At 37.4% G+C, this 20,788-nt stretch overlaps 2 protein-coding genes and 1 long non-coding RNA gene across 6 annotated transcripts; all 3 read left to right on the top strand.

Moving 5' to 3' along the window:
- The first annotated feature begins 203 nt into the window (after positions 1-203).
- LOC133711957 (uncharacterized) lies at positions 204-3,765 on the top strand. 2 transcript variants are annotated; one of them, XM_062138028.1, is made up of 6 exons: positions 204-499; positions 1,240-1,618; positions 1,954-2,150; positions 2,251-2,392; positions 2,492-2,651; positions 3,008-3,765. In XM_062138028.1, the coding sequence occupies exons 1-6, from the start codon at positions 429-431 to the stop codon at positions 3,031-3,033; spliced, it is 975 nt and encodes a 324-aa protein (XP_061994012.1). In that variant the 5' UTR covers positions 204-428; the 3' UTR covers positions 3,034-3,765. The 2 variants fall into 2 exon arrangements, with proteins under 2 accessions (XP_061994012.1, XP_061994011.1); XM_062138027.1 differs by lacking the exon at positions 3,008-3,765 and having other exon boundaries at positions 2,492-2,980.
- Positions 3,766-3,803: 38 nt separating this feature from the next.
- Positions 3,804-6,177, top strand: LOC133711958 (ADP-ribosylation factor-like). 2 transcript variants are annotated; one of them, XM_062138029.1, is made up of 7 exons: positions 3,804-3,924; positions 4,466-4,620; positions 4,771-4,841; positions 5,138-5,257; positions 5,341-5,459; positions 5,593-5,674; positions 5,837-6,177. In XM_062138029.1, exons 2-7 carry the CDS (start codon positions 4,473-4,475, stop codon positions 5,840-5,842), a joined length of 546 nt encoding a protein of 181 aa, XP_061994013.1. In that variant the 5' UTR covers positions 3,804-3,924; positions 4,466-4,472; the 3' UTR covers positions 5,843-6,177. The 2 variants fall into 2 exon arrangements, with proteins under 2 accessions (XP_061994013.1, XP_061994014.1); XM_062138030.1 differs by having other exon boundaries at positions 3,897-4,036.
- Positions 6,178-7,881: 1,704 nt separating this feature from the next.
- LOC133708020 (uncharacterized) lies at positions 7,882-15,818 on the top strand. Of its 2 annotated transcripts, XR_009845516.1 has the most exons (3): positions 7,882-12,037; positions 12,147-12,228; positions 12,308-15,818. It is a non-coding gene; the product is annotated as an uncharacterized LOC133708020 (long non-coding RNA). The 2 variants fall into 2 exon arrangements; XR_009845515.1 differs by having other exon boundaries at positions 7,882-12,228.
- The last annotated feature ends 4,970 nt before the right edge of the window (positions 15,819-20,788 follow it).

The following is a 20,788-nucleotide window of genomic DNA, read 5'->3' as shown; positions in this document are numbered from 1 at the left end:
GGACTGTGATTTGTTAAAAAATATGGTGCCAATTTAGATTATTATTATGATCGTCCATGTCTCCACGAGTTATAAATTAGTGGAGTGAAAAAAAAAAAAAAAAAAAAATCTAATGAAAAGTCTCACATAGGCCCACAATGCCAAAAATGTTTGGGTGAAGGCCCACGTAGTAGAGAAATAGAATATCGAGAATAGCCCAGAAGTGGCAATCGAACTATGTAGCCATTGCCGTGTCTCGTATTTTACGATTCTCTGCCTGAGAGCTGGGAACCGAGCAGGAGCAGCAGGTTTCCCAGTACTTAAAACTTGGCCGGAATCCCATTTCTCCGACACAAAAGTAACCGGAGAGTTGCAAACCTTCCCTCGAAAGTTGAAATCAAAGCAACACGTAAGAAGTGCCTGAGCCGGAAAAGAAAAAAAAAGGGGTGATGTCGGTGGAAGCTGAGGTTGAGACAGCGGCGGAGTTTGCCCTTGCCGATACTAATGTCAACTGGGACAGGTTGGTTTTCCGTGCCCATTTCACCATTTTGTGTACATTTTCTTCACATGCTTCAAATAAAATAAAGATGATTGCTTTAGGCCAGTTTGGGTTTTGTTGAGGAACTATTCCTTCGCTTGTTGGATTTTGAAGGAGTAAATTTTGCTTATGATTTCTTTAGGACAATGATTGGTGGAATCATGTTTGCATGTGGGTCTTGATTGACTATCAGACTTGAGGCAACAAGTTTATCATATTTCTGCTACTCTATATTGTGTTTAAGAGCAAGATTCTGTCTTGAGCTAGAAATGCTCATTACAGCTGCTATGGCTGACCGGCTCTTATGATTTACATATTGGCTAAAGCAATTTTGTGGAAAAATAAGTAAATGATGCACTTCTTATGGAGATTCTTTTGCCCTGCTTCGTTCTGTTTTCGGAGTGGTTTGTAATGTAATCTGTAGTTTTCGTTGTGGAATAAGTGAATGAGGAATGACAATGAGGTTAGGAATCTCATTGGATTCTTGATGGTGATTTAAACAAAACCAAATGCTTCTCGAAATAAATAAAAAAATTAAAGAAACAGAACACACAAGTACAAGTGCACGACTATTTTCTAAGTTCCATTGTTAAAACCTCAAAGAAGATATGGAGGCTCCTTTCTGTTTCTTGATCTTGGTTCACATTGTATTTTCATAATGTATTTCTTGTAGGTGGTGGTTGATGTGGTTTAGAACTGATTCTGTTTTCACCTTAATGTAGGTTGGACAAGACGAGGTTCCATATAATTGGGGCTATTCTCTTCACTGTGCAATCAGCCTTACTACACCCAACATCAGTTGTGAAAACCAGAATGCAAGTAGACTCTGGACTCTCTCACATGAGTGGAACATCAGTATTTAAACAGATATTAAAGACAGATGGAATCCCTGGAGTCTTCAGGGGTTTTGGCACTTCTGCAATTGGATCATTGCCTGGTAGGGTCTTGGCTTTGACATCGCTTGAAGTATCAAAGGATATGATGTTCAAGTACACTGAAGGTCTAAAGATGCCTGAAGCTACACGTATTGGTTTTGCAAATGGAGTGGCGGGCATGTTCTCAAATTTCATTTCTTGTGCATACTATGTACCCTTGGATGTGGTAGGTAAACCAGTTCCTTCTCATTCCTGTAGTTTTTTATTGTCATTTATTGGCCAAGATAGGTAATAACTCTTTGTTTCCTCCAAAAGAAAAGAGAGAGAGAGAGAGAGAGAGAGAGAAGAAAAAAAAGATTTAGCCAAGATAGGAAACAATGTCATTCACAAAATTGCTGATTCTTATGCCCAACTCTGATATCCTGTTCAGGCCGAAATTGATACCCTATGATTATTTTGGCACTTCATTATGCTGATACATCAGTTCTGTCTTTCAAACAAGGGTCGAATGTACCTTCTGAAATGTCCTCTTCACTATAACTCTACTTTATCTGTTTTCAGACTTGCCAGAGACTAATGGTTCAAGGACTTTCTGGGACTACATCCTGCAACCGACCATTTGAAATCGTAAGTAAAGTTATAGAGGCTGAAGGTTTTCGTGGTCTGTACAGAGGCTTTTGGTTGACAGCTCTGAGCCAGTCGCCAGCATCTGCGCTTTGGTGGGGAGCCTATGGTTCTGCCCAACACATGATCTGGAGGTGTGTATAATTTCCGGTGATCTATTTTAATTCTATTGCAGTTCCCTAACTTCAGCCTAATGTGGTGTCTAATAATCATACCTGCTTTTTATCATTATAGGAGTTTGGGCTATAGTGACAAAGACCAACAAAAGCCATCTCATATGGAGATGGTGACAGTTCAGGCTACAGCTGGTATGATGGCTGGTGCTTTGTCCTCTGTCATCACTACTCCTATTGACACAATCAAGACACGACTTCAGGTAATGCAATGTAAAAATGTAAATCGTTTTTTCTCAATCTCTACAGCCATTTTCTTTACATTTCCTTAGCCTTAATTGTTTAATATGTTACTGAAAAAGGTCATGGATAACTATGGTGCTGGAAGACCAACAGTATTGAAGACAGCAAAGACACTCCTTGAAGAAGATGGATGGTGGGGCTTTTACAGAGGATTTGGTCCGCGGTTCTTAAATATGTCACTCTATGGAACTACAATGATAGTCACTTATGAACTGATCAGTAAGTTAGCCTCTCCATTACTTTTCTTTATTTAAAGTCTGCAATTTCGAAGTCTGACTCTGGCAGATGAAATTAGATGTTTTGATCTCTCTTATGAAACTTTATTAACTTGTGCAACCTGAAGTTGGAATCTGCAGTAGGTTGTTGCCTAATGGTTGTGTAGAAAACTAACAGGAAATGATATTGTCAGTTTAAAGATAGTGGTGAGTAATAATATTTCTGATATGGGCAAAGAAGGGTTTTCAAAATGAAATTAACCTTGTTATTATTTTTACTTGAATGCCTGCTTTTTAGTACTGGTATGTGGCCAACTAATGACATTGATTTGTATTGTGCTTGCACTTGCAAATTATCAGAAAGATTATCTATAAGACAAGAATGACTTCTCAAGCTGGAAGAGGTTCAAGTTTGCTGTACTGCCTGTTGCTTCTTGGACGGACCGGGAGGAAGGTGATTCCGAGTGGTCTTCCAATTTTTTTAGGAGCAGACACTAGTCAGTCAGCGACTCAAACATTGACCTTTTGACATTAGGAGCCTTTCGTTAACGGTTTCTTTTTCAGTCTGTTCCTTCTCTGATAGGCTTGGTTTTGTTGTTCACTACTTTAGTTTTGTAATTGTGTGCGTCCATTCTAACATGTCAGGGAAGTTGATAGGGTTCTCGATCAAGTGTCACTGTGTCAGGGTATGAATAGAAACCTCCTCCCGAGCCATATATATTCGATTTTTCATCAAATGCAGCTCTTAAGCTTTCACAGAATTGTACTATCATGGCAGTCGGCTTTCAAAGAACTGTAATATACATTTATGAGATGGAGTATGAAATTGTACATCCATGAGTCAGTTAAATTGTGATAAAAAGTCATCAATCAACGAATTTAATCTTAAGGGTAGAATATGATGATAAAATATATCATCAATAGTCAATACACTCTGCTGAGTTCGATCAACATGCACAAAAAGAAAAATAATCTTATGTTAACAAAAAAATACATCTAGATTGCATCTAATATACGACATCAATTTTGAACTTGAAATTAATTTTGTTAAAACTATATTTCACTTTTCTCATTTTTGGCCAACAACCTGATATGCTAATACAACGTTTCAAATTTAAACCAAACCGTTAACATCCGCCTTTCCCGTAGCCTATAAATGGCGCGAGGGACGAAGAGAAGAGAGAGCCTCTCTGGAATCCGAATCTGAATCTGCAGATTAAGAAAGTAGTGACCGTACGGCCCCATAAGACCCACACATGCACACCTCTCTTTCTACCGTAAGTTTCTCAATTCTTTTCCTTCTGCATTTTAGATCTAAATACCGAGACTTGTGACATTCAAGGTCTGCATTGACGAATTGGGTCACTCTTCCATATCAATTTTTTCACGGTAATTTCTCATTTTTCATAGCAATGCCGAGTCTTTGATGCTTGTTTGCTAATGAGATTATTTCGCCTTGATTATTGTAATCGTCCATGCAATGAAAATGAGGGTACGTTTTTGGCATTTGTAGTGATCGATGTACATTTGTTAGGATAATCTCCATTATCGATCATGATCAATCTCATAGTGTCCGGATCATGATCAATCTCATAGTGTCCGCCTTGTATACCTGCTGCTGCATATAAAATTATATGTTAATTGTTCATTTTCTTAACACTAACAAAAAAAAAGTTGTTTGCTCGCTACTGAGATTTGTCTTCCATGGATGCAATATTTGTCTGTCATTACTCATTAGTGGTCTACGAAATGTCAATGAACATTCGTTGGAAAACAATGGGTTTTTGACTTAAATTTGGTTTATCTGGATTATTTCAGATACAAGATGGGGCTGTCTTTCACCAAACTTTTCAGCAAACTTTTTGCTAAGAAAGATATGCGTATTCTTATGGTGGGTCTTGATGCTGCTGGTAAAACCACCATTTTGTATAAGCTCAAGTTAGGCGAAATCGTTACCACCATTCCTACCATTGGTATATTTCTTGCACAAAATTTGTATCCCGAATTGATTAAATTCCTATTTTCTCAATTTTCTTCTGATTGAGGTAGGTCTTTTATGGACATGAATGTGTTTATAATACGCCTTTCTATGGATATGAATATTGTTTGTTGTTTTTGGGCAGGATTTAATGTGGAAACTGTGGAATACAAAAACATCAGCTTCACAGTGTGGGATGTTGGGGGCCAAGACAAGGTGAGCTACATTTTTTGTTTTAGGATTGTGCCTCTTGGTCATTTGTCTTTGGTAATTGGGTATTTTGCTGGGATGGACAAAATCCACTTCCAGATTGTGGTTGTATATACATGTTTGTTTAGTTTGGTCTCAACAAAATCTACTTCTTGGTTGTGTTTTATATACATTTTTGTTTAGTTTGGACCTGTAAACTTTGGAAGTAAATGGATATAAGTAGTTAAGTACACTAGGTCCTTTTGCTATTTACTTTGTGAGAGTTCCTGTTTAATTATTAATTGGTGGTTTGGGGGGTTCAGATTCGACCACTATGGAGACACTACTTCCAAAACACACAAGGGCTTGTCTTTGTGATTGACAGCAATGATCGAGATCGTGTTGTTGAGGCTAAAGATGAGCTGCATAGGATGTTGAATGAGGTATTTGGGAAGGCTTATGTTTTTCCGGTACTTTCTTAGTTTAGTGGTCAAGTTCTTAAATCGTTATGTTCTTTCTCGAGCAGGACGAGTTGAGGGATGCTGTGCTTCTTGTGTTTGCAAACAAGCAAGATCTTCCAAATGCAATGAATGCTGCTGAGATCACCGATAAGCTTGGCCTTCATTCTCTTCGACAACGCCATTGGTATAGCTAATAACTAGAAAACCCCCATTGAGAGAATCTCCATCTACTGTCAATATGCAAAGTTGCAAACAGAAGCACCTCAATCCTCCTTTTTACCAATGTGCTTATATATAAATCTATTTATACTCTGCAGGTATATCCAGAGTACATGTGCCACTTCCGGTGAAGGATTGTACGAGGGATTGGACTGGCTTTCAAACAACATTGCTAACAAGGCATGTTTAATTTTTCATCTACAGTTTTTGTCTACAACTGCATTGACCTCTTTAAAGCTTGGATGAACTAATGGTTTCGCAATGTGTTCTTTGGGTTTGGTTCTACTGAAGTCATTGTTCCAGTTTTATGTTATTCACTGTTTTCCTGTTTCCTTGTTTCAGGCTTAGAGGATTCTGCAGGTTACTATCTCCTTCTGTGAGTACGTATATGTGCAACCCCAGCCCATCATATATCGCAAATAGGAAAGCAATGTGTCTTGGCTTATATTATCCTAGCCTGTAACGGGTTCTACTTGGTCTATTTCAGTTCATTGTCTAGACTTGATTTGCTAAGCCAAATATTATTCGTAAAGTCGTAACTGATGATCTACTTCTTGCTTAAATGAGGATGTACTCGGTCATTACTTTGTCACAGAATTTTCGAGATCCAAGGCGATCATAGTTTGTCAGTTTGATTTATTGCAACTGGCAAGAGTACCAAAGTGGGAGGTGGGACTTGACTAGTTGTTGTATAATTTCAATTTTTGTGTAATAAATAAATAAACAACAAAAAAATACTAAAATTGTATTATCTGACATAAAAAAGAACCGAGTAATTGACGGACAATTCTTATGTTCACCCCTTGAATAAACGAGCATATTCACCTCTATTGTCGATTAACATACTTTTACTTAATAAATTTAACATCCAATGGTTCATATCTTAAATTAGTCTTTAAAAATCATTTCAGGCCAAGCTAGCACCAACAGTGCAGTCGCCACAAGAACGAGCTATAGAAAATCCTGGACTATACCTCATTGCTAAGCTCGATTGAGAGTTAATTTTGCTATTAGAATGTGGTGCATGAATTAGGATAATACATACATATCTGTGTGTGTGTGTGTAGATTGAATCATTGAAAGGTGATCATGCATTTGTCATAACCTAAAACTAAGCGTATTTTGTGGAGGATGGTTGTATTAACAGTATGATGCACATTCAGGGCGCATGCATATATATACGATCAGTTTGACATAATATATGCGTGTGATCGTTTTGAACTTGTACTACTATTACTGTGGGTGGCTAGGTGGTGCACTGCGGTATTGGTGTTGTGTGCTGTGTTATAGAGCGATGACCTAGAATTCAAATCCTAGCCTTTGAGATCGAAGTGATCTGGAAATTCCAATTGATGACCAACGAAACAATTGCAAGAGGTTGTTTTTTCTTTTCTTTTCTTTTCTTTTTTCAAGAGGTTGTTGATTTCCTAAAAAATTGAAGAAACATTAGATATGATGATTGATTCTTTGGGTCGTGGGCTCGAAAAAAAGAAATTATTCATTAAAAAGTAAAAGTAATAACGTTACAAAATGACTCACTCACATTTTGCTTACGAAAAGATTAAGCCGTGTCTAGAAAACCCTAAAATAATCTCAGGTAACATTACTATGAGAATATACATAAAATAATCAGTAATCTAACGTTACTAAGGAGAGCTTAAACAATTCAAAAACTAACCCGAATTTGCTCATGTTCCCGAAATACTATGTACCCTACACAAATGAGATATCCCCACGGATATGCCTACATGCTTAGTAGCCTAAAATAAAAAGAGAAAGTCAAATGAGATATCCCCAGTGTGTTGCAGAATGACGAGTAGACCGCCCATCCAAATAAGAACAGATATAAGTTCTGCCTCCATTACAGTCAACCTGAAGAGAAGATAGCCGGTAGGATTTTTTATATTTTGGTGGGCGGTCTACTCGTCCCTAATTTTTCATATTTAGATATTTGTACTGCAAAAATAATTTGGTGTTGAAGATTCGAGAAACATATATACCACAATTTTCTGTTGTCTTACAATTTTTTCATAAATAATATTACACTTGGATTATCTTATAGTTGGGCTGTTGGATATCAAATTTTTCTGTTTTCCTGACATCAAAAGTTGTGTTTTCTTTGGTCAACAACCGACATCCAAAGACGGTGCGCTTAGGGAATCCTGTTATCTTTTCCTATTCAGGAAAAGGAAACATTCCGTTGGGTTCAAGTCATAACAAACCGCCTCAGAAAATGAAATACCGCGTCGCGAGCTCACCAGCAACCGCTATTGACTTTAAAATCCACCGTCCATCTCTCCCACCCCCGCTTAATCCCAGCCCTCCATATCGTTCCCGACTCATTATAAATAACCCCCGTAGGCGCCTCACATCCTTTCACCCCGCGCTATATTACAATAAGTCGGTCATGGCAACGCGTCCAGGTTCAGAGCTTCTTTCTTCTTCCATTCCTTGGTTTAGGGTTTGGATTTTATTCGTGTATCATGGCTGCCGATGTTATAGAGCCATGGTTTATCGGTTCAGCGGTTAACTCCTTCCAATTAGTTTCTTCTCTTAACGTACAGTCTTTTATGGTTCGTTGTTTTTGGGGTTGGATGATTCTATTTTGATCGAGATCGGTTGTGGTTTTTGTTGGTGTGATTTAGGACTGGACTGGTTTGATGGCGGTGGCTGCTGCCAAGGTCTATATAAGCAAACAGTTTCGTAAATCGGTTTATTGGTTTGCAGAGATCGACTTATTGTTTCGTTAATTTCATTACTTCTTTGTCAGAATCTGCCTGATTTGATATGGATTGTGATGCATCATGGTTTTGTTGATGTGTTATTAGGATTTGGCCGGTGAAGGCTGCAGTCCGTACATATAGCCATGGGCAGAGCTTCGGCTTTTATCGGTTTACACGGATTAAATCTAAATCTGCTTTCTTTACCTTCCTTTCCAAACTGTTATTATGTGATGTAGTCTAAATCGGTTTTAGTGATCAACTCATGCCTTTCTCAATAATTTTTTGATACCTGATCAACTCATGTTGAAACCTTCTTTTGCCACGTTCTATATCTAAGTGGATCAAATTTTTCCTTGCTCTGTTTTAGGGTGTGCTGGAATTGTGCTGGTCACAGCTAGCAAGCAGCTGTGGTGCTTCGGCTCTCTGTGGTTTCCAAAATCAACTTATTCCATTCGATTATCTTCCTTTCTTTCCCAAACCCTATTTTTTATTTTGACCTTAGGATTTGTCTGGTATATTGGTAGGTGCAAGTGCTGGCAGAGTTAAAATTATGTGATTCGGCTGTATTTGGTTTGGCAATCAACCGTTCTTTCTTTCGAAATCTCTGTTTTTTTTTTTTCTTGTTTTTTTTACTAGTTGTCTGCTCGGGTGTAGATTGAGTTGTTGTTGGTGGTCTTTAATTAGGAGAATTCTGGCTGCGGTGTTTGCAATGGCTATACAAGCAGGAGTTGAGGTTTCAGTTGATTTCATCGGTCAAGCTGTTCCTTCTGAATTAATTTTCTACCTTTCTAAAATAACATTTTGCTTGAATTCTGTTTTGCGCTCATGCAACACTTACTGTTGTGTAGGGATTGGCTTTAACAAGCAGGAGTTGCCTGGTTTTTGCAATTTGTTATTTCGTTCAAATATTTAATCTCTCTTAAAGTTTTTGGTGATTCTCGTTTTTCTTTTTCTTTCATAAATGCTTGTTTGGTTTAATTTACAGTTGCTGCTGAATTAGGATTCTCCAGTTCTCAAATCATACTGATTGACACTGACAGCACTCTGTTTTGGCCTGCATATTGCATACTTTATGCAGGAGGGGGTTTGATATGGATTACTGGGTCATGATATGATGAAATATGTTCTGCTTGTGTATTCCAGGGTGGTTAAAGGAGGTTGTAAAATTGAGGAAATGCACTTCTTCACGAGGGGGTTTGATGCTTCTTGGCTAAATAATTTAATTACAGAACAAAACTCTTGAGTCATTCAACAGATACTGAACTTCTAAATGATGGATGATGTGTATTATCAGGATCAAAGAGGATTACAATGCTTCAACTAATGAGATTAGATATTGAAAATCGGATTTTCGGTTTGCTGGTGTGCCAAGCAATGGGTAGAGCTTCAGCTTTCATTGGTTTACACATTAAAATATGATAATTTTACCTACCTCTTAAATTATTTAAAACTATTATGTGATGCTTGCTTTTGGGCTGTCTCCTAGAGTCTCGAGTTATGGATGGGTATTGCTCCTATTGGTTTAGGCTACAGCTCAGTGGTGGTGGTGGCTAGGAATTCTTTATTTCCCAGGCTTAATTGGTTAATCGGTTTTAGTGATCGACTCATTCTTTCTCAATTTTTGTTGATACCTTGTTTTTGGCACGTCTTAGATCTAAGTGGATCAAGTTTTTCATTCGTCTGTTTTAGGCTGTGCTGGTATGTTGGTGATGGCTAGCAAGCAGCTGTGGTGCCGTGTCTCGGTTATTGGTTTTCAAAATCCAATTTATTCCTTTCAATTATTTTCCATTCTTGTCCAAACCCTATTTTGACTTTAGGATTTGGCTGGTATTTTGGTAGGTGCATGTGCTGGGCAGAGCTTATGTGATTCGGCTGTATTTGGTTTGGCGGTCAACCGCTCTCTCTCTCTCTCTCTGTTTTTTTTTTTTTTTTTTTTTCCAATTTTTTCTTCAGCTCTCTGGTTTAGATTGAGTTGTTATTGGTGTTCTTTAGGAGAAGTTCGGAATTTGGCTGCTGTGCTTGCAATGGCTATGTATGCAGGAGTTGGGGTTTTTTAGTTGGTTTTGTCAGTCGAACTGTTCCTTTTTAATCAACTTTATACCTTTTTTTAAATAAAATCTTGCTTGAATTCTTTTTGCACTCATGCTACATTTATTGATCTGTATCAGGGATTGGTTTACCAAGCAGGAGTTCCCTGGTTTCTGCAATTTGTTCTTTCCTTCTAAATATTTTATCTTTCTCAGAATGTTTGGCGATTCTCGTTTTTCTTCGTAATTACTTGTTTGGTTTTTAATTTACAGATGCTGCTCAATTTTGTAAAGGATTCTCCAATTCTCAAATCACACAGATTGATGTTAAAACGGTTTGGTTTACTGACAGCACTCTGTTTTGGTCCTCGTATTGTTTTGCTAGGAGTAGGGATTCATGCATAAGGGGGTTTGATGCTTCTTGGCTTAGTTTTCTGTCAACAATGATGTGATGAAACTATGTTCTGCATGTGTATTTCAGGGTGATTAGAGGTTGTAATCTGCACAAGGGGGATTGATGCTTCTTGGCTATACAGAAAATCTTTAATTGAGAAATTCTTAGTCATTCAACATACTGAACTTCATGGATGATGTATTGGGGTGATGTGTAATTTCAGGATCAAAGAGGAAGAGGATGATGTGTATTATTATTCAGTAATTACAATGCTTCACTTATTAATATTAGATTTTGAAATCGGATTTTTGCTTTGCTGGTGTGTTAATAGGGTTTGGCTTTTATTGGAGATACTGCCTATAGACCAAGCGGTCTTGTACGGTTTATTGGTTTCAGCGGTCAACTCATCCCTTCATTGATATATTCCTTCTCTTAAAATCTTTCCTGATTTGTTGTTCTGTGGTTGGATGATTCGGTTTTGATGGAGATCGGTTGGGGTTTTTGTTGATGTGCTAGGATTTGGCTTGTTTGATGGTGATGGCTGCCGGGGTTTATGTAGCGAATTGTTGTGTAATCGGGTTTATTGGTTTCAGTGATCAAGTTTTCTAAAATTTTATTCCTCCAAATCTTCTTGATTCAATTTGGATCATGATGTGTCATGGTTTTATTGATGTGTTTTAGGATTTGGCTGGTGGAGGCTGCAGTCCGGACGAGTTATTTGGATTGGTGGTGGTGATGGTTTGCAATAATTTTTGTTCCAGGCTTTATTGGTTTCACCTTATCAGTGATCAACTCATTCCTTCTCATTTTGGGCATGTTTTAGATTTCAGTGGATTAAGATTCCTTGTGCTGTGGCTTTTTTGGTTTCCGTGCTGAACTTTTTTGGTCCTTTCTTATTCATCTTCATCTTCATCTTCATCTTCCTTTTCAAATTCTCTTCAGAAAACACTGTCAGACCTCTTTTCTGTTCTGTTTCAGATCGAGGATTTTCAGGTTTTTGGTGCTGTGTTGGTAATGGCTACTATGACAAGCAGGAGTTTGGGTTTGTCAATTGGTTTGAGTGATCATCTTGCTCCATCCTTCTTATCTGGGTTCATGCTTATATTGATGAGTATCAGGGACTGGTTGAGTCCAAAAGTGTTCTGTCTAATTGGTTTCCTGGTTTCTGTTTTTTGTCCTTCAAATCTTTGGTTTCGCTTAAAATATTTAAAATCTTTTGTGATTGGTTTTTTAATTACAGATGCTTCTGAATTATGGATCCAATGCTCAAATCATACGGATTGGGGTTAAAATGGTTTGGCTACTGATCACTGGCTTGTGAATTTGCCTTTGGATTTCCAATTTAGTGATGTTATATACAGTTCTTTATTGCTTGGAGCATGGATTTATGTAGTTGGAGGTTTGATGCTTCTAGGCTTATAATCCAGTTTTTCACAGCTTTATTTTTGGTTTTGGATTACAAGTCATTTATGATATGATGGAATTCTGTTGTGCATGTGTATTTCAAGGTGGTTACAGGAGATTGTTAAAAAGGAGTATGCATCTATTCACGAGGGGGTTTGATGCTTATTGGCTTAAGATTTAATATCGGTAAATTCTTAAATTTAGTAATCTGTAGTCCATTCGGCAGATACTGAACTTCTAGATGATGGATGTTGTGTATTTTCAGGATTGAATAGGATGGGTTTCACTTCTCAGTGGATTATACTCGGGTGTACGATGCTTCACTTATATTTTGACTTTTATTGTTGGTGCTGCCTATGCTATAGAGCAAGCAGTTTTGTGATTCGGGCTATTGGTATCAGCGGTCAACTCAGTCCTTTTGCTAAATTGTCCCCTCCCTTGACAATCCTTCCTGATTTGTTGTTTTTGTGGTTGGATTCGATTGATAAGATGGTTTTTGTTGGTGTGATTTAGGATATCTGGTTTGGTGGTGACGGTTGTCGAGCTCTATGTAGCGCATCATTGTGTAACTGGTTTATTGGTTCCAAAGTTCCAACTTGTTTCAAAAAATTATTCTTCTCCACATTTTCTTGATTGTGATGCATCATAGTTTCGTTTGTGTTTTAGGATTTGGCTGGTGAAGGCTGCAGTCCATAGGCAGCTTCAGCTTTATTGGTTTCCACGATTACATCCTGCTATCTTGCATTTGAACTTTCTTTGTTTTTAATTTTAATTTTATTTTTATATACTTGCTTATAGATGGATATTATCGGTACTGATTTAGGATACTGCTGGTGCGGTGGTGATATGGAGTATGCATCTCTTCATGAGGGGGTTTGATGCTTCTTGCCTTTAATATAAAATATCTTCAATTGAGTATTTCTTATCCTTTAGTCACTGAACTTCTAGATTATGTGTATACTCAGTCAGGTGGACTTCAGTTTAGATATTGGCTGGTATGCTATTGGGTTTTCTCTTCCATTGTTGATGCTATTGGGTTTTCTCTTCCATTGTCGATTTACAGCGGCCAACTCAATCCTTTGCTAATATTTCCCTTCTCTTAACTATAATTCCTGATTTGTTGTTTTTGTGGTTGCATGATTTGATTGATGGAGTTTTAGGATTCTGTTGGTTTCATGATGGGGAGGTGTCGGGCTTATTGGTTACAGAGTTCAACTTAATTCTTTCAATTTTATATTCCTTCCCCAAATCTTTCAATTTTCAGTTTAGGATTTGGCTGTTGAAGGCGATATAATGGGCAGAGCTTCGGCTTTATTGGTTTTCATGATTCATACCTGCTATCTTCTCTTGAACTATTTTTTATTATTTTTTTGTACTTGCTTATATTTATTGGTATTGGTTTAGGATATGGTTGCTGCGGTGTTGATGGTTATGCAAGCTTTTGCTCCCAGGCTTCATCGGTTTCACTGTCAGTGATTAAATCCTTCCTTCTCAATTTCTGATCTGATTGCTTGTTTTGAGACATGTTTTAGGTTTCACTGGATCAGGTTTTTCTAGGCTGTGCTTGGGGTGTTTCATGTGCTTCTGTTCTATTCTTTCCAAGATGAACTTATTCCTTTTTGTTATCTGCATTCTATTCATATTATTATTTGTACGGGTGTATATAGGATTTGGCTGATAGCTTGGATGGCTGTAAGGGCAGGAGTTGAATCGTGTTTTTTGTCTTTTTTTTGGTTTGGGCGATCAACTCCTTTCCTATTTTCTGTTGATCTTTTTCAAAATGTTGTCATATATATATATATATATATTTTTTTTCAGTAATAATATCATTAGCAATCATCTCATTCCTTCTCAAACAGCTTTTTTTGGCTCATGCTATGTTATTGTGTATCAGGGTTTGGTTTCACAAAGTTGCATGGGCACTTTTGCTATTTGTCCTTTCTCAAAACCTTTTGTGATTGTGGATTTTTTTTTTCCCTCCCTCTATGCTTCTTTTTGGCTTCTGAAATTCTTTAAAATGGTTTGGCACACTGACGTTTACTAGTTTCGCTTCACATATTGCAAGTCATGGTGGTTTTATCGCTAGGAGTAGCACTATAGATTCGTGTAGGAAGAGGTTTGATAATTCTTGGCTTACAAGTTTTTCTAAAATTTTCTGTTTCGGTATGTGTTAGCAAGTCATTCAACAATAATATGATTGGAGTATGGTCTGCACGAGTTTTTCAGGGTTGTTAGTAGTAGTAGTTGAAGGCGAGCGGGAGTTTGGGTGCGGTGGCTTGTGTTTCAGGAGTTTTTTTTCTTTTGAGTGATTGATTCTTTCCAAAACTTTAAGTCTTTTCGTTAATAAAACACTCTGTTTGGGTTTTCTATCTACAGATGCTGTTTGATTTCGCCAAAAAATGATCACTAAATAGGTTTGGCATCATGGATCTTTACTTCATATTCATTGTTGGTGTTCTTGTTCTTATGCTGGTTTGATCTTCTTGTTTTTCGATCACTAAAGGAGTAGTGTATCCTGATGTTTCTGAATAAATGAAGTAAAGATTACTTATTAAAATTTGTACCTCTGCTGTAGGGTTTGAGATTCTTTGACCTAAAATTAATTTTTGATAATTTTTAACAGTGATAACTCCCTATCGACAGTGATAGTGTTTTGTCTATGTTCAGGTTTGGTAGAGAAGGTTTCTTTTCAAGAGTGGGTAAAATTTGTACCTCTGCTGTAGGGTTTGAGATTCTTTGCCCTAAAATTAATTTTTGATAATTTTTAACAGTTATCTGAACTCCCTATCGATGTTGATAGTGTTTTGTCTATGTTCAGGTTTGGTACAGAAGGTTTCTTTTCAAGAGTGGGTTTTGATTTTGGTTGGTCTGTTGGTAAGATGAGCAGTTTTGTGATCCAGTGGTCAATTTGATTCCTATGTTTCTCATATCCTGATTGCTACTAGAAATTGGCTGTGATGCCTCATGGTAGAAATTTCTGCTTATAGTTGAAAGGGTTTCTCACACATTCTACTGGTCATTGCTTTTTGCCAGTTGTATTGTTTTTGCTGCCTTTGGAGTTTATTTGATAGTGTGAGGTTCTAGTATTGAAACTGGCTGGCAGAAGTTGTTTATTTGGAGATAGTTCCTGCTCTTCTGCTTGATGTCTACTTTGGTGATGTCTTGTTGTTGAAAGTGCTGGTTGATATATCGTTCTGGAGTATAAGAACAGTTGCCCTTCTTTTTATGGCGCCAAGACTGTGTGCTATATTTAATGACCGGTAAGATTCTCTGTGCCTCGATGACCAGTAAGATTCTCTGTGCCTCATCAAGTGTCTATGAAAAACTTTGTGGAATGAAGAAAAACTTTGTTTAATGAAGATCATTGTATGTTGTTTCATTATTGGAAATTGGCTTGGTGTTGACTTCCAGTGTTCACAAGGGGGTCCTGTGCTTGTATATTTGTTGGTGGTGTTTCCGCAGCTTTGATCAAGTGCTGTATTTTTCTATCAATGCCTTGTGAGCTGCCTTCCTCGTCTCTAAGTTGTCTCCAAGTTTGATCCCTTGTTTAAACTTCTTTTCTCTGCGGGTGGTTTTTTATGCTTCGGAGTTGGTTTCTTTGGGGCATGATGCTATGTTTTCGAGCTCAGTTGGTTGAACTTGTTTGTGTCTTTGATGTAGGTATGTATGTCTTTGTTTGGTGGAAAATATAACGATTATGCTATCACTAACGTGCATTGAATTAGGTTTTTAGGTTGTAATTACTAGGTAGTAATTAGGTACTTAGGTTAGGTTAATGGGATGTAGCTCAAATATGGTAGAGCTCTCGGGCTTGTAACTTGCATCTCAAGTCTCAAGATTTTCGAGAAGATCAAGGTTCAAATCCTTGTGTCCCACTATTTGATTCTTTATTATGTTCAAGTACAGTGTTCTAGGAAGAATTGGTTGGCTGTTCTTCTTTTCTTTTTCTTTTTTTTTCTTTTTTTTTTTCTCGGTAGTTAGCAAATTAAGCATCTTTCTTCTCAAATGAATCTCGATATGTTGGAAAAGGGGCGTCTAATTTGGCATTGGCATCGGCATTAATATGGTTTATGGTTAAATTTCTGATACACTGCCATTGCCTTCCGTTGATAATAAAAGAAAGACAACATTTGGTTTGTAATGTTAACATGTTTCTGACATTTTTTGCGATCACCTTTTCCGAGGTAGAAAAGTTTCTCGCCGTTTTAAGTTTGGCTGCAGGTCATCAGGTGAGCTCTCCCCCTTAATGCAGCTAGTATTTCAATTTTGATTTTTATGGATTAGGTTGTATTAGAGGTTTTAGTTTGTAATTTTACTTTTTCTATTGAAAAAAAAAAAAAAAAACAGATCATCAGGTAACGTGGCATTTGAACTTTAATTATTTCTTCAGCAATATTCTATAGTACTTCCAGATCTTATGTCTTTTATGTTGAAAAGAGATCACCGGTTTGCATTTGTTTGCATCCTGTTGATAATTTTGGTTGCCGTTGTGATAAGAGGATTTGGAACTAGATTTACTTGGGAAGTGCTTACAATCGCATTGTTGAGGATGGTCAACCTATTAGTGGTCTATAGAAACTAGAAAGGTATTTGGAGTTTTGAATATTCGTCGTGAAAATTTGCACTTCCCTCCTTGTTAGAGGGAGACTTCTGACTAATGTGCATGAGTTCAGAGATACCTTACTATGGACCCTTGCGTGGGGAACCTGAACCTATGAATTATTTGTTCAGGGATTGCTACATGCTGGCTACTACCATATGGAATGAAATTGGAATGCCTGCTAGGATTTACTTTAATGACTTTTAAGCTCGACTGGGATAATTGGATTGCAACTAACCTCTTGCAAGGAAACTGTTTAGTTTTTGAGGCTTGATTGGTCTCATTTATTCATTTACACCTATCTTGGTTCATTTGGAAATGGCGTAACAAGTATAATACTGCTTCCTTGTTCTTCAGTATATTGGAGAATGGAGCTCATGTCACGTAAATTTTTTTTCTATCAGTACGACCGTGATGATGTGCTGGCAAAAACTTTGTGTTGGCCAAAGTTTTTGCCAATTCAAATTAAAGTTGGATGGATCTCAAACTGATAATGGCTTAATTGGTGTGGAGGAATTTGGCATTATGGTTTTATGAGGAACATTGGCAGTGGTGAAGTTCTTCAACCTGAAACCGGGGGTTTGTTTATGGGTTTGCATATTGCCATTGAGCTTGAAATTAAGAATACTGCAGTGGAAAGTGATTCTGCTATCTTCTTGAACCTAATGTTAAGCTCTCACATCGATCGATCGCCATCCTTTATTCAGCATGTTCATAGTGGAATATGGTGGCTGATGGTCTAGCCAAGAGAATTACTCGGGAATTATGGCTTTGCAGATGATGTCCTTCCATTCCTCCCTCGTTCATCAAGCTGTGATGGATGATATCGATGACATTTCTAGGCCTAGAGACTTTTATTTCAGCTGGACTAGGCTAGTTTCTTGTTTCTGGACCTTGTGCTCCACTGTACCCAAAAGAAGAAGGATTGGTGGTTTGACTTACAGGTAGCTATGCTAGAATTGAAAAATGGTGTCACAAAATTTCTCCAGACCATTTCAAATCAAACTATGGTAAAAAAGGAAAAATAACCACACATTGACATTGACTACGGGAAATATGGAACTCAACACACACTTTCGATCATTTTACAGTTGGTCTGCCCAGTGCAGGAATCGCTCACCTAGAAATGCTGGAAGAAAATCTTGCACTGAGGGATTAACTCTACAAATCTTGAAATGAGCTCTGGTGGATGTGCCTCCTGTACGTCTTTTTTTTTTTTTTTTTTTGAGAGATCCTGTACGTCTTTCTATGACGTCAATGGGCATAGAAAGTGGTTAAGAATGAGCACACTGTAAAGTATAAGTTATTGTTCAATAAACAATTACCAATAATAATCAAACCACGATTTTACAAGTTCGGGTCCATGAATTTGTATTGAACTGCAAAATTCATAAAAGAGTAGTAAAGCATAGTAGGTAGTCTATCACATAATTTGATATATATCATCAATTGGGAAATACAATATATATCATCAATTGAGAAATACAAGAGAAATACAAAAAAAAGAACCGACCAGAATTCATAAACTTGTACTTAATGATAATAGGATCTAAGAAACACTTGACAAAATTTACCTGATCAATGGCCTTTCTTCTTTTCGTGTCTTCGAATTTCTATCAACCTTTTGGATCTTTCATTCACTTGAAAGAATTTTGTTCAAGAGTTGCTGATTGTAGAAGCAATTAATCCAAAAATATACCGTCAATTATTAGCCTTTTTATTGAAGTCTCAACAAAAATCAAGCTTAAATAAACTCACTCTCCAACAGAACTAAAAAAGAAATAAATAAAAAAATTGAACACTCAACTAAGTACTCTCCAACAGAACTGAAAAAGAAATAAAATTTATGGAAATCTTCTCCCAATGCCAAACCTGTGATTTAAAGAAACAAATTTGATTATGATTCTATGGCATGACGATATATATCAACACATTACTTCCAAGTTAACCACCTTTAAATTGAAGACACCAAATATCAAAGCCAAACTTTCCATTGAATTACTGAACTATAAGAGACAGCTGAGACAGATATAACTATATAAGTACCTTGATTCAATTACATTCCATGAAAAAAGCCCCCGTCTTTGTTTTTTTTTTGGTCTGAAAGAGAAGCCTTTGTCACAGCATTGATCTCTTCATATGCATCATATCCTAAGCATAAATAAAAGAAAGTGATTGAGAACTATACAAAATCAGCAAGCTAGGTTGGATGAAGTTATTGATATGCTAACCCATTCACAAAATCAGAAACCACCAAAAAAAAAAAACCCAAGGCACTGATATTACTGATGAGAGCCTCAGTGATACTATTACAGATATGGGAAATTCGTCCAAACAGTGTCTGAACTTTTCCAGACTATTAATTTTCATACCTATACTTTGAAAAATGTCATAATGGTACCTGAAGTTTTGGCCCCGACCTAATTTCTGTACCTAGCAACAGTAAAGTCGTCAAGGGTGTTAAATTTTGAGGGGTAAATCTGGAACTTCAGGTATTCTCAAGGGAAAATCTTCTAAACAGTGTCTGAACTTTTCCAGACTATTAATTTTCATACCTATACTTTGAAAAATATCAAAATGGTACCTGACGATTTAAGCCTGACCCAATATTCATACCTAGGAACAGTAAAACGGTTGACTCCGTTGAACAGAACCAGAAAAGTATGCCAATAACTACCATGCCCAATACGAGATTCAAATACCAATATCAACATGGTATACCTAGATCTAAATATTCATATACCCGTATCCAGAAGAACTCAGGAAGATACGCGTACGATGCCAGACCACCGCCAACAGCCGTGCTCAGACCCATACTTGATCGGAACCCGACCTTCATCTACATCGACGACCTGAATTCGGAATCGTCCTCCGACACCCCAGAACCTGACTTAGGGTCCCGCGTCAAGGCTTTCTAGCAGATTGCCCAAACTACGACATCCCGTTTTGACAGAGATCGGAATCGCTTCGCCATTCCATTTCCGACAGAGATCGGACCCAGACTTGACCCAAAGTGGAATTACCAAAATTTCAGATTCCTTTGTTATTAGACTCGTCGGATTCCAACCTAAAGCATTGAAATTTCCTTGTGCATCCACCCAAATAATCTCCATGATTCCAATTATCTGGTGAACTAGGCTTAAAACCGAGCAAACACTTGCAAACCAAACCATTTTTGCTGTTATAGCTACCAAAATTTCCACATGCATCTACCTAATCACGACTTTTCTTTCCTTCTTCTCTGTTGTCTTCTCCCAAACCCATCAAAAAAAGAAAAATTGAAATTGATTTCAGCTGCAAATAATTGAATTTGATTTTTTGGATTGTGGGTTTTGGGATTTTTGATTGAAATCGAAGCAGAGAAGATGCTGGAGAAGATCGCGTTGCCGGCGAAGCCATCACTGAGAGGGAATAATTGGGTGGTTGACGCCTCACATTGTGGATTCGATCTGTACTAGCGAATTCCAACATATCTTCTAGTACCAGAGCTTCTGTTAGGAGTAAAGAACCCGAGTTCAATTTTTTCTCCTGATAGAAAACTGAGGTAGGTAGCTGAGTTCTGCGGCTCTCAACTGCTTTGGAATCAACTCCCATATTCGAAGTTGCGATCGGATCATACATCTATAGATGTAAGACGAAGACCTTTGACTTCGAGGTCTGGGGGGCAATGTTTGAACCCAACGGTAGTTATTGGCATACTTTTCTGGTACTGTTCAACGGAGTCAACGGTTTTACTGTTCCTGGGTATGAATATTGGGTCGGGCTTAAATCGTCAGGTACCATTTTGATATTTTTCAAAGTATAGGTATGAAAATTAATAGTCTGGAAAAGTTCAGACACTGTTTGGAAGATTTTCTCTTGAGAATACCTGAAGTTCCAGATTTACCCCTCAAAATTTAACGCCGTTGACGACTTTACTGTTGCTAGGTACGGAAATTGGGTCGGGGCCAAAACTTCAGGTACCATTATGACATTTTTCAAAGTATAGGTATGAAAATTAATAGTCTGGAAAAATTCAGACACTGTTTGGACGAATTTCCCAACATATTATATTCTTTGGTTTGCAACACACACAGACACTTGGTGTAACACGTTACACGTTGAGGGAAGAAGAAGCCCATTTCCAATGACATGAAGCCAGTACTG

Source organism: Rosa rugosa, chromosome 5 (assembly GCF_958449725.1).
Source record: "Rosa rugosa chromosome 5, drRosRugo1.1, whole genome shotgun sequence".
Taxonomy (NCBI): Eukaryota; Viridiplantae; Streptophyta; class Magnoliopsida; order Rosales; family Rosaceae; genus Rosa; species Rosa rugosa.
Note: the sequence above shows the minus strand (reverse complement) of the source record. Positions and strands in the feature narration are given on the sequence as shown.

What these genes read in the sequence shown, in the direction of transcription:
- LOC133711957 (XM_062138027.1), top strand. Translation starts at nt 429, where the DNA reads ATGTCGGTGGAAGCTGAGGTTGAGACAGCGGCGGAGTTTGCCCTTGCC. An exon ending in ACTAATGTCAACTGGGACAG is followed by an intron (nt 500 to 1,239) that starts GTTGGTTTTCCG and finishes ACCTTAATGTAG; the next exon opens with GTTGGACAAGACGAGGTTCC. An exon ending in ACTATGTACCCTTGGATGTG is followed by an intron (nt 1,619 to 1,953) that starts GTAGGTAAACCA and finishes ATCTGTTTTCAG; the next exon opens with ACTTGCCAGAGACTAATGGT.
- LOC133711958 (XM_062138029.1), top strand. Translation starts at nt 4,473, where the DNA reads ATGGGGCTGTCTTTCACCAAACTTTTCAGCAAACTTTTTGCTAAGAAA. An exon ending in TGCATAGGATGTTGAATGAG is followed by an intron (nt 5,258 to 5,340) that starts GTATTTGGGAAG and finishes TTTCTCGAGCAG; the next exon opens with GACGAGTTGAGGGATGCTGT. An exon ending in TCTCTTCGACAACGCCATTG is followed by an intron (nt 5,460 to 5,592) that starts GTATAGCTAATA and finishes TATACTCTGCAG; the next exon opens with GTATATCCAGAGTACATGTG.